Here is a 13,111-nt window from a genome sequence, read left to right as displayed (position 1 = left end):
TTCATTTCTTCTTGCCCTGCCGGCACTTGCATTCTTCTCTCTGTCAGCAAGCGCTTTGCCTCATCCTCGGACAGTGTTAAGCCTGGCTACTCTCAAGCTTGCTGTTAGAATAAACTCGTATGGGATCAAGAACATCACGGCTGCAGATAGAGCTCGAATCCAAGCCCGACAAGCTGGCGGCAGCTCTTCCATCAGTGCACCCAATAATGTGATGCTATACATCGCTGACATTGGCGTGGGGAGTCCACCAACGTACTGTAAGCTGCTCGTTTACCTGCCATTTCTTTATCTGATGCATTGTCGATTTCACACAGACACAGTTCTGGTAGACACGGGAAGCTCAAATACCTGGATTGAGGATAAAGCTTACAAGAAGACTACTACAAGCAATGACACATGCAGTATCTTTGTGAGTGTTTGTTTCCATGTGGCACATACATTTTGTCAGACTGCTTCCAGTGGGTTGCATATGGTAGTGGGGATGTTGCTGGAGAGGAATATACAGACACCGTGACACTCAACTCTGATTTGGTCATCGACAACCAATCTATTGGCGTCGCACGTGTATCCTTAGGGACGGAGTGCCTGGATGGATTTCTTGGCCTTGGACCAGTTGATTTAACGCAGGGCACTGTCAGTAATACAGACAAAGTTGCAACTGTGACAGACAACCTGTATAAGCAGGGAACGATCAGTTCAGAAGTACTCGGAGTGTTCTTCATACCTGCTTCCTCCGATGATAGCAGTGGCGAGCTCACATTTGGTGGTTATAACGCCTCCAGAATTACCAGAGACGTCAGCTACATGCCGATCACATCGACAGCTCCAGCGAGTGGATATTGGGGCATTGATCAATCCATCAGCTATGGGGATACACTCATTTTAGATGAGGCAGCTGGTATCGTTGATACCGGAACCACCCTGATTTACATTGCCTCTGGTAGGTGTCCTGTGCGACATGACAACCCTTCTAAACCACTATTCAGATGCCTTCGACAAATATCAGTCTGCCACAGGGAACCCTCGATGAGGCCACTGGCTTGTTACAGATCTCATCCGACCAGTACGAGAAGCTGTCATCCTTGTATTTCACTATTGGCAAAGTTGCTTATGAGCTCACCCCAAATGCACAAATCTGGCCTCGATCGTTGAACAGCACCATTAACGGTACCAGCGACGGTATACACCTGGTCATCAGTAGCAGTGGGAGTTCCAGTGGTTCTGGTAATGATTTCATGAATGGCTACTGTTTCCTGTACATTGAGCTACAATTTTTTCCAGGAAAATAAAATACTGAATTGTTCTTCCATAGCGAGCGTTTTTACTCGGTGTTTGACACGACAAACTCTCAAGTTGGGTTCGCCACCACTGAGTACACCTATGCTACGACAAATTAAATTCGCAAGGAACTGGCAGCTGAGCGGCAATTAATGTCACTTTCCCTCGCAATTTGTTTTTCCTCACTGCACCATACGACCTGCTCACTCATTTTACACACACTCTCGCTCACTCACTCACTCATTTTTGCCATCACATTGTAATATTCAATTTACATTGGCGCGTTAACATTCCTTCATTAATACCAGTTTCATAATGGCAAACTCACCAGCATTCAAACCCAGCTAACGCTTGGTCCTAGCCCAACCACTGTATATTTGGCCTCATTCCATTTGCATGAGATGAAACTGGACGAAAGATCTTGGTTCTATTCGTATCAGCACATTTATCCGAAGTACCTTACTTGAATTTTGGAATCCTAATGGGATGTCTCCTTATGAGTGGAGTAAGTTTTGATCCAATAATGCGACTGTCTTCAAAGTTCATGTTGCCTATGTCCTGCACCTTGCCTGTGATTTAGGTCGATGCGCGCAATGATTACACTGCGAAAAAAGTGCACAACCAAAGATACGTTGATTGACATGTCTAACTCGTCTAAACCTCCCCGACCGCCTTGATGACATTACCTCGAATACATACTATGTCTCCTGGCATCAAAGGCCAGGACACTGACATTGTCCCTCATGACCTCACTTATCTCTTTCGCGAGACATGCAAAGCTTGTACCCGCATATCCTGCACCGTGGTGGAATACTATAACACCTCCATTGTCATACTTCAGAGGAGTGTAATACACCCGAACGTCGAGGGCTCGGGTAGGGAGCAATATCTGCAATGCCTGAGAAAAGTATGAAGCAGGACTTAATGGCTTAAATTCAGGATTTGGTGGCTTTGGCTTTCGGGGTGACCCAGACCGGTCAACACTCCAGCGGTACAAAGTTTTTCTTTTTTTGGATTTGTCATTATTTACAAAAATCGCAATAAGATTTTATGGTATGTTCATGGATGCTTTCCACATGGCATTAATGCAAACACTCCGCCATTACCCTGCCACATCAGAAATTATCGAGCCTGTCAAAAGGGCCAAACAACATGATGCCAGTTACCTGAGCCATATACACACCCTAGATTTTTCACCAGGATAGTGGGTTCTCGCTCACATGAATGTAAGTTCCGATATATGCCATCAGTAATATTGTGAATTGATAAAGCTCCTTCCTGGCAAGTATTCCTCATCGAAGATCTGATCGGTGAACTGGCCCGGGGAGTACTCGAAGGTCAGTTTGTTTACACCACACGTATGGATAAGGCAGGTGTCAATGTGTGGTTCTGGTTAGGCAGAAATGTGGCTCAGCTGCCAGGTCTTGACTTGAGATTCCAAGATCTGAGATTGATACTTATCATGATAATAGGACTTTTTTGTGCACGAAGGTTTTGTGTACCCTTTTGGCCTCTCAGATAAGCTTGAGTCATTGAGACTCGAATTGAAAAGGTTACAGCAACAGATATCACAATTAAGGGCACAATATTAAGATGGGGGAACATAAACGAGAAGCGTACGAGAAACATTAGCACAAGAGTCACAAATCACTGATGCAAAGGCATCCAGGATTACGCCGAGAGAACTTGCGCATTATACAGCTTCGCATACTCGCCATCGTCTTCGATCAGTTGATGATGTGTCCCTCACTCGACCACGCATCCATCCTTCATACATCTGCCACGAGGTATCAATTTCATCTATGGCTAGAACGGTGTTTTTACTTACATGATCTGATCAGCCTCCTTGACAAGATGGTGGAAGTGATGGGTGACAAGGATCATCGTCTTTCCTTGGCGGACATGGTGAAACTGAGAAAGAATATCGCGTTCCATGATAGCGTCCAAAGACGACGTGGCTTCATCGACTACGACTAGTCTGATGTCTGTGTGATTAATCCTCATAAAAGTTCTAGCCCTGATGACGAGGCAATGAAAATGAGTAGCTATGACACGGAAGTAACGGCAAAGTACATACACTGCAAGTCGTTGTTTTTCACCACCTGTCACCACTTGTTAGTCAGTGAAAACGTGTACATAAACCGCAAGTACAGACCTGAGATCGTGACTATCTGCTGGTTATGACGCGCCAATTCTTCCCATAATCTCTCAGAGATAGTGCCATAAGCTCCGTTGGCCCACACATTCCCGATGTCATGGGTAGGTTTGACCTGTGTATCATAGCCATTCTGCAACTTTGAAACCCAGTTCATGCAACTACCCATTTTGGCTGCTTCTTTAATTTGCTCATTGGTCACATAAACACAGGATGGCAACTCAAGGCAGATGTTCTCCTTCACCAACATGGGAAACAACAGGGGAAGCTGGGGTTAGAATGCGATTGATGCACGCACATCATCGGAATCATACGTCGACAATGAATTATCATCAATCAAAATTTCCCCTTCAGTAGGATTGGAGAGACGCGCAATGAGCTTCGATAACGAATATTTACCACTGCCATTGACACTGACAACAAGAACAAGCTGACCAGGAGCAATCTCCAGGGTGACATTGTCAAGAGCTTTGCGACTGCATTTCTCGTAACGAAGCAATACTTGTCTATTTATATCATATGCATCAAAGTTAGCACGTCACCGCATTTGTAGCATGAGGCTCACCGAAAAGATATTTTCATCCCATTCGATGAGCTACCTTGTGAGGGATCTGGATAAAACATCAGTCCATTGTATATTTTGCTCTTGTACCCGATAGCATCGTAGAGCCACTTTGCCTGAAGGCACAAGCTCTTTATCAATGTATTCATCCCATATTTGCCGATGCTTAGGGCAAGCCTATTGGTCACTTGTTGCAGCAGAACAACTGCTATCACAGAAGAAGGCAAAAGACGATAGGGCAAAACCAGCGCATAGACTGCCTTGAAGTATGTTAGTACATCAGATGAGTAACATCTGATAACTTACGAGTGGAAGGTCGAGGGTTAAATTGATTAGGAAGTCCCAGTACCACCTTTTGATCGAACCACCTGCCCAGGGAAACGGTTCAGTCACAATTTCATCACCGAGCTGCTTAGTCGACTTTCGGTATTCTGCACAACCCGTTAGCATAGGCACGCTTAAATGAACGTTGTCTTACCAGAGTGGATGCTGTTGGTGGCGCCGTTGAGTATCAGTTCCTCTTGATATTGAGGTGAAAATTCCAGGTCATATAGAGTTTTCATTTGCTTGCAAGGCACGTTGAGTGTATAAAAGATGTATCCTACCACAAGTTTGTTTCAGAAAATAGCAATAGTCCTCAGTGACCACAAACCTTGAGTACCGGTAACATCGGATGGTGCCAACCAGGGGACGAGCGGATGAGCAATGCAAAATAGGCCCTTGGCACAAAATTGGAAGCCAATGTTGAACGTGTTCCTATAGGGCAGGGCATTTCAGTAAGATCGCATGTCAAGTATGCACACGCAGAGAGCGGCAGGACGTGATGATGTACCAGTTCTGGCCCATGTCTGTGAAGCACACGATGGTGTTGGTAGGTTGTTCGTCAGGTTAGCCTGTGGCTTTCTTCACAAGCACCATCAGCGAATGGATGATTCCTTGATATTGTAGCCGTGAGAACTACAGTAGAATGCAATTTTGCTTCTCCTAAATAATGTCATTTATATGGGGAGAATTTTTGGTTGGAAATACAAGACCATTGATGTCTGTAAGTCCAGAGCAACATGAGCAGTTCATACAAATGTTGTTGCTTTCCTCTATTGCAGTAGATGAGGGGTAGTAGCACACTTCTGCCAATTATTTTGCGCATTGTCATTTTGCCTCATTTGTGCTCTGAATTATGGCCTCATTCAAGACATTCTCGCGAAAAGTAGCTTTGACACTGCTCAACGAAAGTAGAATAGCGTGGGACTTCTTAACAAAGTTGCGATATGCTGCAATCATAACACACAAGGGATAGCAGCGCATTCCTCTCAATGTTGTTGATTGTTCTCGTTCTTCATTAAAATTAAGATGCTATCTCAGATTATCCACGGCCTTCTCGTGAGAAGTAGCTTGGCCCTGCACAAAAAATGTAGGATGGCATTATACAGTACACCATAAAGTCGTGACACGGCGCCATCACAGTACACAAGGGATCGCAGCATACTCCCCTTGACGTTGTAAACTGTTCTCGTTCTGTCTTATTTTGGCGGGCTTTCCAAGGCTTTTTAGGGTCTCCTCAACAAATGGCCGGGCAAAGTCTAGATCTCTACTATTAGCGTCCAAGAGGCATAGTACACTACTACATCATATTTGCACCGTTGGAGAGTCCATTTCTTCGATAGAACCATTGGTACTTTCCTGTATTGCCTGGCCTATATACCAATACATCAGATATCGACAAAACTGTCCGAGTTCACCGTGATGATCCGAGTCATCATGGCTGCTTTCGGGATATGCTGCTGGTTTACTGTCACGGTAGTACTGTGACAACTCAAACATCAATTTGAATGGTGTCCAAGTAAGTTAACGGCTGGCACCCCTGGTTATTATGAAGTAGATAAATTTCAGTATCTTGCTCCACGAGCCACTGTGACAAGCTCTCCCTCGCGTAAGCTTTGCTGGATCGCATCTTTACAAGTAGATGTCTAAGTCAAAACGTTTTGATTCCGTGAATTTCCCATCTGGTCCAGTCCGTAAGCTAATAATATGACCGTGTAGTCGCCAGCTTTGCAAGATGAATTTGCAAGATGAAGAAAATAAGCCGTGTTTCCCTCGAGGTAAAAGGTCGACCGTACGAGCAAGATAAGCGGCAATACGCGCATGCCCATATGTATGAGGCCCAGAATGAGCCACCACTTCTTTCTGACTTAGTTCTGATATACGCTCGCCCTGCGACCCCACTGTTGTGACGTTCAGCGAGATATCCCTAGTGCTCCGCGTGGTGAGTATGACTTGTGTCTTGTTGCGTCTGTCAGCACTTGTACTTGTGCTGGACCGTTTGTCGATACTTGTACTAGTATTGTGCACCCGCAGGTGATATTGCGGATTCACCATATACGTTGGATGCGTGCGATTACCCCCAGCCGTTTTATTATTCCACACGCTGTCAATCTGGCATCATCAGCATTTTTGATCAAGTGGAATGAATGAGAGGACCTTCTGCATATCCCTCGTTGGGGGATCCCTCGTATTCCAAGACACCATCACATCCGACGAATAGGCATACGCAGTGACCGTGAATCCAACTTGTCCAAATTGACCGTCGTAGCAGGCTAATATGGAGAGTAAGCCTGAAGTCTGATATGGGTGTCTCACTCGTGCTAGGGTGACCACCGTTGAGGCCAGGAATTGTATCAAGGGCATTGGGTATACAAGAAGCAAAACCCGGTGTCGAGATGTCAGCACCCTCAGACGCAGCAATGCGAGGAAGCAGTGTCGTTCTCACAGCTGAGTCAATGTGAGCACTAGAATGAAATGAGTTAAGGATACCTATTCGTGGTGTGGCGACAGACCTTCCCAACAGTGCACCATCATTCTCAACCATGATCTTAAGCAACTTGACTAGAATCAATTTCCCTTCAGTATGCTGCTTCTCGGTTCCATCTGACATATACGTCGTCGCACGTGTAAGTTCTTCAATCCGATCCTCCAGATACTTGACGATGCATGCTTTCTTCATTTTCACTTGAGATGACGCCCCAGTGCGCATGATACTGACAGGTGTACCAGGGTCAGAAAACAAAGGACCAGGATAAGCAGCGGCAGAAGGTTCAAGCGCAAATTCGGGGAGAAGTTTGTGCAACACACGTTGACCTGCACCAAACCAGTTCGGTGCATGGATGACTAATGCTCTCCCACGAGCCCGATACCCTAGAAATCATTATGAACAATCTTCCTTTACTTTATGGTTCAGACTGCAGTTCAGATAGTATTTTCATTTCTCAGACAGACTCAGATAGGCTGAATATTCTTGTATATTTAATTTTGCGGTAAATTCTGCTTAGTCAGCAATAACAATGACTCAGACTGAATCCCACACATGTCAAGTAACAGTGTAAAATAGTTCTTGCATAAGTTGCCTTGTGGGAACTTTCTTAACACTCTAAATACATGGCTCGCATCATTTCTACGGTCAATAAAGTAACATCATAACAAGACACCAACAAATAACATAATCAGTCTGTTACTTAATATTTGTCACATGATACTAAGTTATATGACTCTAACAGTCAGGTGACCTATGATCCTAAACCAAATCATGACAAAGCAACCTTTTGAGATGACTAAAGCTTGATGACACAAATTATAAAGCACATGACTACAGTAAATAGTATTGGTACAATCTGACTAAGCCTATTCCCCTTAGAATGTGGGAAATAGTAACACAGCCACCATAATTTATCTATATAAGACCCCACTTTTTGCCAATAAAAATAGGCATATAGGGAACTTTTAAGCCCCACAAAATAAATTTGAGTGTGAAGTGTGATCAGTATCAACAACAGTGACAAGAGCTGTTAAGCAACCAACTGAGAGGTCATTGTAAGCAACATCCAGCAATACCTTTAGCTCATCGTCAACAACTGTCAAATATCTTGAGCTCACTGTGCTCAACAGTGAGCAAAACTTTTTCTTTAATTTTCTACTGGTGAACCTCTAGTCTCTTTCTTTTCTTTTCTTTCTTCTTTTTCTGTTTCTTTTTCTGTTTCTTTCTGTCTTTTTTTCATTTGTCTCTTTTTCTGTTCAATTCGTTCACGTCTTAGTGTTATTGTCTGAATTTGTTTCAAGATCTTTGTGTTGTCTTTATGTCCATCTAAGCACTGGCTTAGTGGGAAGACTTCAGAAGTTGATAGTGACACTTGACCTCACTCATCTGAGTAGTGATACTGAGCCAGGGTTTTCTTTGTCTGCTAGACTTTAGTTGTTGAATAGGGGACTTGGTACTGAAATCCAAGGACGTCCGTTCCTGATTCTGTTTAATACTCATTGTGAGTTCCTTGGCAGCAGGTTCAATAGTGAACTAAGAGTTCTACTGATCACTGATTAGTCCTGACCTTTGATTCTACCTGTTTGTGCTGAGGGGGTGATTGTTATAATTTCGCACAACTTTCTGTAGTAAATTTATTACAAGAAGCATTGTTACTGAAGGAAGGGTTTCTCTTACCAGTCTATTTTTTTTTATCAGTACCATACTGTTGGGCTGACTTTTCTCTGTTCTCTAATCACTGCCATACCGTTGGAGTGAATCAATTTCTTTTTGTCATCACCATACCATTGGGCTGACTACATTCTGTTTATTTTATTTTCTATTGCGTCCATACTGTTGGATTGACTGGTATTGCTACTGACCTCACAGGAAGTACTTTTGTCTGAACATAGCTTAGTAAAGTGAAAACAGCCACCCATGAACAACCACATTATCAGTCATTGGTATTTGTCTGAATCACTGACCATGGAGATTTTTGATTTTGTAGGTGTTTATCTATAGATCATCTATCTAAGAAGACAATGCAAACTGCAAGAAAATGATACTGACCTGGATGGCTTGCAGACAAGCGTTCCTGACGTAGACCTCTTGCAATAGTGTACCATCAATGAGCACACCGACCTCATCATGGGTCGCATTCGACTGCACAGCCTCCCCGAGGTCAATGAGAACAGATGACGCTTCCTTGCTAAGTCGTGGCTGAGGTCTACCAAAATTAGTATATAGCATGTCGATGCATTCCGAGGGTGTACTAGTAATGTCACACATTTGGTGATCGCTAAAAACAGTCTTGCCACTGGTGTAACAAGTCATGTCTGTGAGATGCAGGTGAATGCTGGAAGAAATAAGGTGGACTCAAGTACGGACCTATTACGACTTGTGCGCTGGTGGAGATGGTGGCTTGCGAGTCCATGTTACTGGATTTTGAAAAAAATAAAGTCAGTGAGTCTGAGTGGTGCCGGCCACTTGAAGTTTATCCAAAAAAGGCAAACATTCTCACTCAGCTCCATTTGCCACTACTATACAGACTCTATACAGCCGCAACGAGCGCTAGCACCAGTAAAGATCAAGTACTACTACATATCATGGATCAGAACATTTTTTTTAACCTACAACATAACGATCAGTACAATTTTTAAGCACAAGGGCCAGCAGTAAGTATTTCCTTGAAGGTCTGCCTAGTAGAAGTTGCCTGACCGTACCGGACTCACCCACCAGCAACTACCACTGGATCACATCGTCCCAGAACCGTTGCCAATCGTCCCAGAACCGCTGATCGCCCCACAACCATTGATCACCCCACAACCGTTAAACGTCCCAGGACCGTTAATCATCAGTGACTTGGCGATCATATGTGGCACCTACTACTATAGATACCATTCCAGTACTAACAGATTTTAGGCGATATGGAACAATACGACACAAACGGCTCAAGACCGAATTCACAATAACTGTTCTGCATTGCAGCGCGAGCCAATTACAATTACGGACGAAGACAAGTGCTGGCTGACTTCAATGGCGTTACGGAGGGAGCAGGAGTTGGAGGACGCTATGAGATATGTCGAGACTTCCTGGCGGGAGTTGAATGAGATCAGGAGACTGTTGGGAATACGAAGTAATTAGTAGATTGTCATGGTGAATGAGTGGATGATGGACACTTTCATGTTTATTCCAACATTGCTGCTTGGGCATGTGGTGGTGGGCTATGTTTCCCCTTCGTCTTCAGGTTCCATTTTCAGAGATATCATCTATTGAAAGTGAGCTTAACCAAAGTCCTGGGTTTCGGTGTCAAGGCGTGCGTGTGATCGTTCAGGAAGAGGATTAAATAACGCTTGCTGTGAGGAGTGACGGTGGGGATTGGACCACAGACGTCGGAATGAACAAGGTCGAGAAAGCGAAATGCACATTCTGATCCGGACAGGTGAAAATTGTGCGGGTGCTTGGCGATAATGCAAAATTCACAATGGGATAATGGTGTCGCAGATTCGATGGTGACCCCCTTAGCGACACAAGCGAGGTGCATGACGCCATCTTTGCCGAGGTAGCACAAGACATGTTGCCATGCAAGGACGTATTGCTGGTGCCAAGGGAATGTGGGTTCTGCACCCAGATCCCGTGCATCAGATCATCGATGGACCACCGAAAATTTGGATACGTGACTCACATAATAAGATCAATCTTGGCTCGCTACACAATGTTCTAGAATGTCAGCGATCAATGTGAATGGCATGTCAGCCAGGAGGCTGTTGAGTCCGGTGACTGCAGCTGTACTGGGAGGGAGCACGGGAGCGGGAGTGGGTGTAGGCACCAGCGTGGTGGGGAGGCCTTCATTGAATCGTCAGTGTTGTTTCGTGTGGGTTATGCAGACTTAGGGGTGCAGGGACAGATTTCGAGAATCCCTGCTTATGATCAGCCCACGACCTAATCCCGAGAGAAGAACTTACTGTTCCCATATGTAAATGTTTTCACTATGACAGCTCGCCATGGCATACGTACGCTTTTGTCGGCAAGTGCCAACTATAAGGTCCACGGCGTCTGAGATGCAATCGCGGAAGAGGATGTCCTTGGCCGAGTCTTCGTGGTATGCTATGAGTGTACACCAGTCAGAAAGAATGAAGCAAGACATCACCTTTATGAGGTTCTTCATTGGAGGGCTCCTCTACTTGGACAGCATGTTCTTACGCACAGCAGAATATCTGTAGAACATAGATCACACGCCACATACCTTCAAGTTGCGGGCAAGAGCAGGGACGAGACTCTGCTACTTGGGGGTAATCCAATCAAGCGCACCGCCTTTGAGACTTTTGATACCATTAGCCCTTGCTTCAGGTGTAACTTTTAGTGTGCTACAATACTGAGATAAACGCTTAACTTGAGGACATAGAAGGGAGATACTTGCCAGCTCTACAATGAAGTTAGCTTCATCATCTCCACCATGCACCAGCTGCTCTACCTGGGGATAATCAATCAAGCACACCGCCTTTGAGACTTGTAATAACATTACCCCTTGCTTCAGGTGTACTTTTTAGCGTGCTACAATACTGAGATAAATGCTCAACTCGAGGACGTAGGAGAAAGGTGCTTGCCTGCAATGAGGTTAACCTTGTCATCTCCACCATGTACCAGCTGCTCTTGAGAAAGACCATAATCATGCCATTCCATTGGAAGATACACATGATTATACTGATGTCTTTGCCAACTCTCCCATCCATAAAATCATATTGGTGAAAAGTGCTTGCCACTGGCACGGTGCTGTGGTGGTTGAAGTTGGGGATTGTTGCTCCACCATATGACAGGTACAATGAATGTGAACTAGGATGAAAATCAGCTCTCACTGTAACCCTGAGGGCACAGTCAACCATGATTATCAAAAGATGAACTAGTATGGCAAGGACTAGCATGGAGGCACTGCAATTGTTATCAAGGTTTGGAGTCCTCCTCCTTTGAATTTCAATCCAGAATCTTCCGATAAAACGCCCAGAGTAGTACTACTAGAAATTCTAAAATAATCTGAGATACACGAAGAATGCATATTTAAATTATTTAAGACCGTTAGTGAGCATGAAAATTTTCCTTATCGTCAGCTCGTGCCCTGTATTTCCCTTTCGCCTTTCTTCTCGCCTTCGCACATCCATCCTTCATGTGAGTTTTAGAAATACAAGTGTGAAATGTAAATGCAGCGCCCTCCGACATACCAACCTTTTCTACATAAAATCTACTATTAAAATGTGTTGTGGTGGGCAGATAAAATATACCATGCTTCTTCAGCGTGTTCATGTATTGTGGCAAGTTCATATCAGGGTAGCGAGAATGGATCTTCACAAGGACTTCATTAATGCCTTGCGGTGGTTCTTCATCATCGGTGTCTTCGTCACTCTCCAAGTAGAGTGCATACGTCCTCTTGAGGGGTCGAGGAGCTGTGGAGTTGTCACATTGCTGTTCAGAAAGTACGCCATTAGACTCGGAAGCCCACGTGTCGTTGATTGCAGATGGGAGATGAACATGATTGTGGATTATGGGTGATATGAGCTCGGTTGGCACACGCTGAAGGGACGCGGTTCCTTCCTTACTACGTGAGATACGAACTTCTTCACGGTCGTCAAACTGGGATGTACTGGGTAGATGGTTCTGCTCGCCTGCAGAACACGTAGTACCTGCATGTTGCTTTGCTGTCCCTTTTAATACAGGCATCTGCTGCAACAAGTACTTTTATATTGTGCAAGAAACTTATGATTAGCAAGGCACGTACAGTATTTATGACTTCAATTGCAACATTTTTCTTGTGCCATCCAGAGAGCTGTTCCGCTCTCGCAGCTTTGAAAGCGCTCTTGATATCTTGGGCCGTCAAGAGTCTATGCGGCAGGTCCATACGGCGGGCTGTAGATAAGTGCCAGCCTAAATGCTTGTAGGTCTTTGGAAGATCCATCACGGCCCTCATAGAATCGAACATATCTAGGGGACTCAGGTCTGACTCGGCGTAAAAATGGTCGACGTATGTCGTAGATTTGTTTGTATCGGCAGTGTTCAAAGGGATCCGAAATTCGACTAGTAGTAAGTTGATGTGAGTATTTGAAATCACCGTTGAAAACGAATGAACAATTACCTTTCTCAAGAGATTCCTGGTTTGTCAGTTGCCCTTCCGGCGCCTCTGACTCGTACCACGACTGAACGGCACGAGTGCGATTTATCTCTTCCTCGTCAACATTGGGCAGTCCTTTACGTGCACCAAGGAGATACGCAGTAGTTTGAATATGAGAAGAGCGCTGGCGAGTCACAGATGGAATAGAATCGACATGATTATTCTGAG

General features: G+C 44.6%; 6 protein-coding genes across 6 annotated transcripts; 1 reads left to right on the top strand and 5 right to left on the bottom strand.

Annotated features, from left to right (window-relative positions):
• Window positions 1–6: 6 nt before the first annotated feature.
• F5147DRAFT_714468 (aspartic peptidase domain-containing protein) lies at window positions 7–1,401 on the top strand. Its single transcript, XM_041438473.1, has 5 exons — window positions 7–257; window positions 315–409; window positions 460–944; window positions 1,007–1,255; window positions 1,313–1,401. The coding sequence occupies exons 1-5, from the start codon at window positions 212–214 to the stop codon at window positions 1,395–1,397; spliced, it is 960 nt and encodes a 319-aa protein (XP_041288681.1). The 5' UTR covers window positions 7–211; the 3' UTR covers window positions 1,398–1,401.
• Window positions 1,402–1,978: 577 nt separating this feature from the next.
• Window positions 1,979–2,239, bottom strand: F5147DRAFT_527374 (uncharacterized protein; the record flags this gene model as incomplete). The annotated part of the gene is made up of 1 exon (XM_041430022.1): window positions 1,979–2,239. A coding segment is annotated over one exon (261 nt), but the record flags the coding sequence as incomplete, so codon positions are not given.
• A 570-nt stretch (window positions 2,240–2,809) lies between these two features.
• F5147DRAFT_714464 (P-loop containing nucleoside triphosphate hydrolase protein) lies at window positions 2,810–4,598 on the bottom strand. The gene is made up of 7 exons (XM_041438472.1): window positions 4,474–4,598; window positions 4,302–4,426; window positions 3,999–4,255; window positions 3,732–3,939; window positions 3,434–3,701; window positions 3,356–3,380; window positions 2,810–3,295 (listed from the first exon to the last, which is right to left on the bottom strand). The coding sequence occupies exons 1-7, from the start codon at window positions 4,556–4,558 to the stop codon at window positions 3,103–3,105; spliced, it is 1,161 nt and encodes a 386-aa protein (XP_041288679.1). The 5' UTR covers window positions 4,559–4,598; the 3' UTR covers window positions 2,810–3,102.
• A 1,226-nt stretch (window positions 4,599–5,824) lies between these two features.
• Window positions 5,825–6,777, bottom strand: F5147DRAFT_363489 (uncharacterized protein). Its single transcript, XM_041429395.1, has 3 exons — window positions 6,673–6,777; window positions 6,474–6,589; window positions 5,825–6,428 (listed from the first exon to the last, which is right to left on the bottom strand). Exons 2-3 carry the CDS (start codon window positions 6,519–6,521, stop codon window positions 5,949–5,951), a joined length of 528 nt encoding a protein of 175 aa, XP_041288678.1. The 5' UTR covers window positions 6,522–6,589; window positions 6,673–6,777; the 3' UTR covers window positions 5,825–5,948.
• Window positions 6,778–8,498: 1,721 nt separating this feature from the next.
• F5147DRAFT_656171 (uncharacterized protein) lies at window positions 8,499–9,595 on the bottom strand (the record flags this gene model as incomplete). The annotated part of the gene is made up of 6 exons (XM_041434070.1): window positions 8,499–8,542; window positions 8,769–8,799; window positions 8,854–9,010; window positions 9,071–9,119; window positions 9,172–9,221; window positions 9,516–9,595. 6 exons carry the CDS (start codon window positions 9,593–9,595, stop codon window positions 8,499–8,501), a joined length of 411 nt encoding a protein of 136 aa, XP_041288677.1.
• A 2,289-nt stretch (window positions 9,596–11,884) lies between these two features.
• On the bottom strand, window positions 11,885–13,067 carry F5147DRAFT_656170 (uncharacterized protein; the record flags this gene model as incomplete). The annotated part of the gene is made up of 5 exons (XM_041434069.1): window positions 11,885–11,940; window positions 12,000–12,008; window positions 12,060–12,510; window positions 12,554–12,849; window positions 12,908–13,067. Coding segments are annotated over 5 exons (972 nt in total), but the record flags the coding sequence as incomplete, so codon positions are not given.
• Window positions 13,068–13,111: the final 44 nt, after the last annotated feature.

This window comes from Suillus discolor (genome assembly GCF_016758755.1).
Source record: "Suillus discolor strain FC423 chromosome Unknown F5147scaffold_63, whole genome shotgun sequence".
In the NCBI taxonomy this organism is placed as follows: domain Eukaryota; kingdom Fungi; phylum Basidiomycota; class Agaricomycetes; order Boletales; family Suillaceae; genus Suillus; species Suillus discolor.
Note: the sequence above shows the minus strand (reverse complement) of the source record. Positions and strands in the feature narration are given on the sequence as shown.

Coding starts and splice junctions, on each gene's coding strand:
- F5147DRAFT_714468 (XM_041438473.1), top strand. CDS start 212: ATGCTATACATCGCTGACATTGGCGTGGGGAGTCCACCAACGTACT. Junction 258..314: donor GGGGAGTCCACCAACGTACT/GTAAGCTGCTCG, acceptor GATTTCACACAG/ACACAGTTCTGGTAGACACG. Junction 1,256..1,312: donor ATGAATGGCTACTGTTTCCT/GTACATTGAGCT, acceptor GTTCTTCCATAG/CGAGCGTTTTTACTCGGTGT.
- F5147DRAFT_714464 (XM_041438472.1), bottom strand. CDS start 4,558: ATGAAAACTCTATATGACCTGGAATTTTCACCTCAATATCAAGAGGAA. Junction 4,256..4,301: donor TAACCCTCGACCTTCCACTC/GTAAGTTATCAG, acceptor ACATACTTCAAG/GCAGTCTATGCGCTGGTTTT. Junction 3,940..3,998: donor GGGATGAAAATATCTTTTCG/GTGAGCCTCATG, acceptor TGATATAAATAG/ACAAGTATTGCTTCGTTACG.
- F5147DRAFT_363489 (XM_041429395.1), bottom strand. CDS start 6,521: ATGGTGTCTTGGAATACGAGGGATCCCCCAACGAGGGATATGCAGAAG. Junction 6,429..6,473: donor CAACGAGGGATATGCAGAAG/GTCCTCTCATTC, acceptor TGATGATGCCAG/ATTGACAGCGTGTGGAATAA.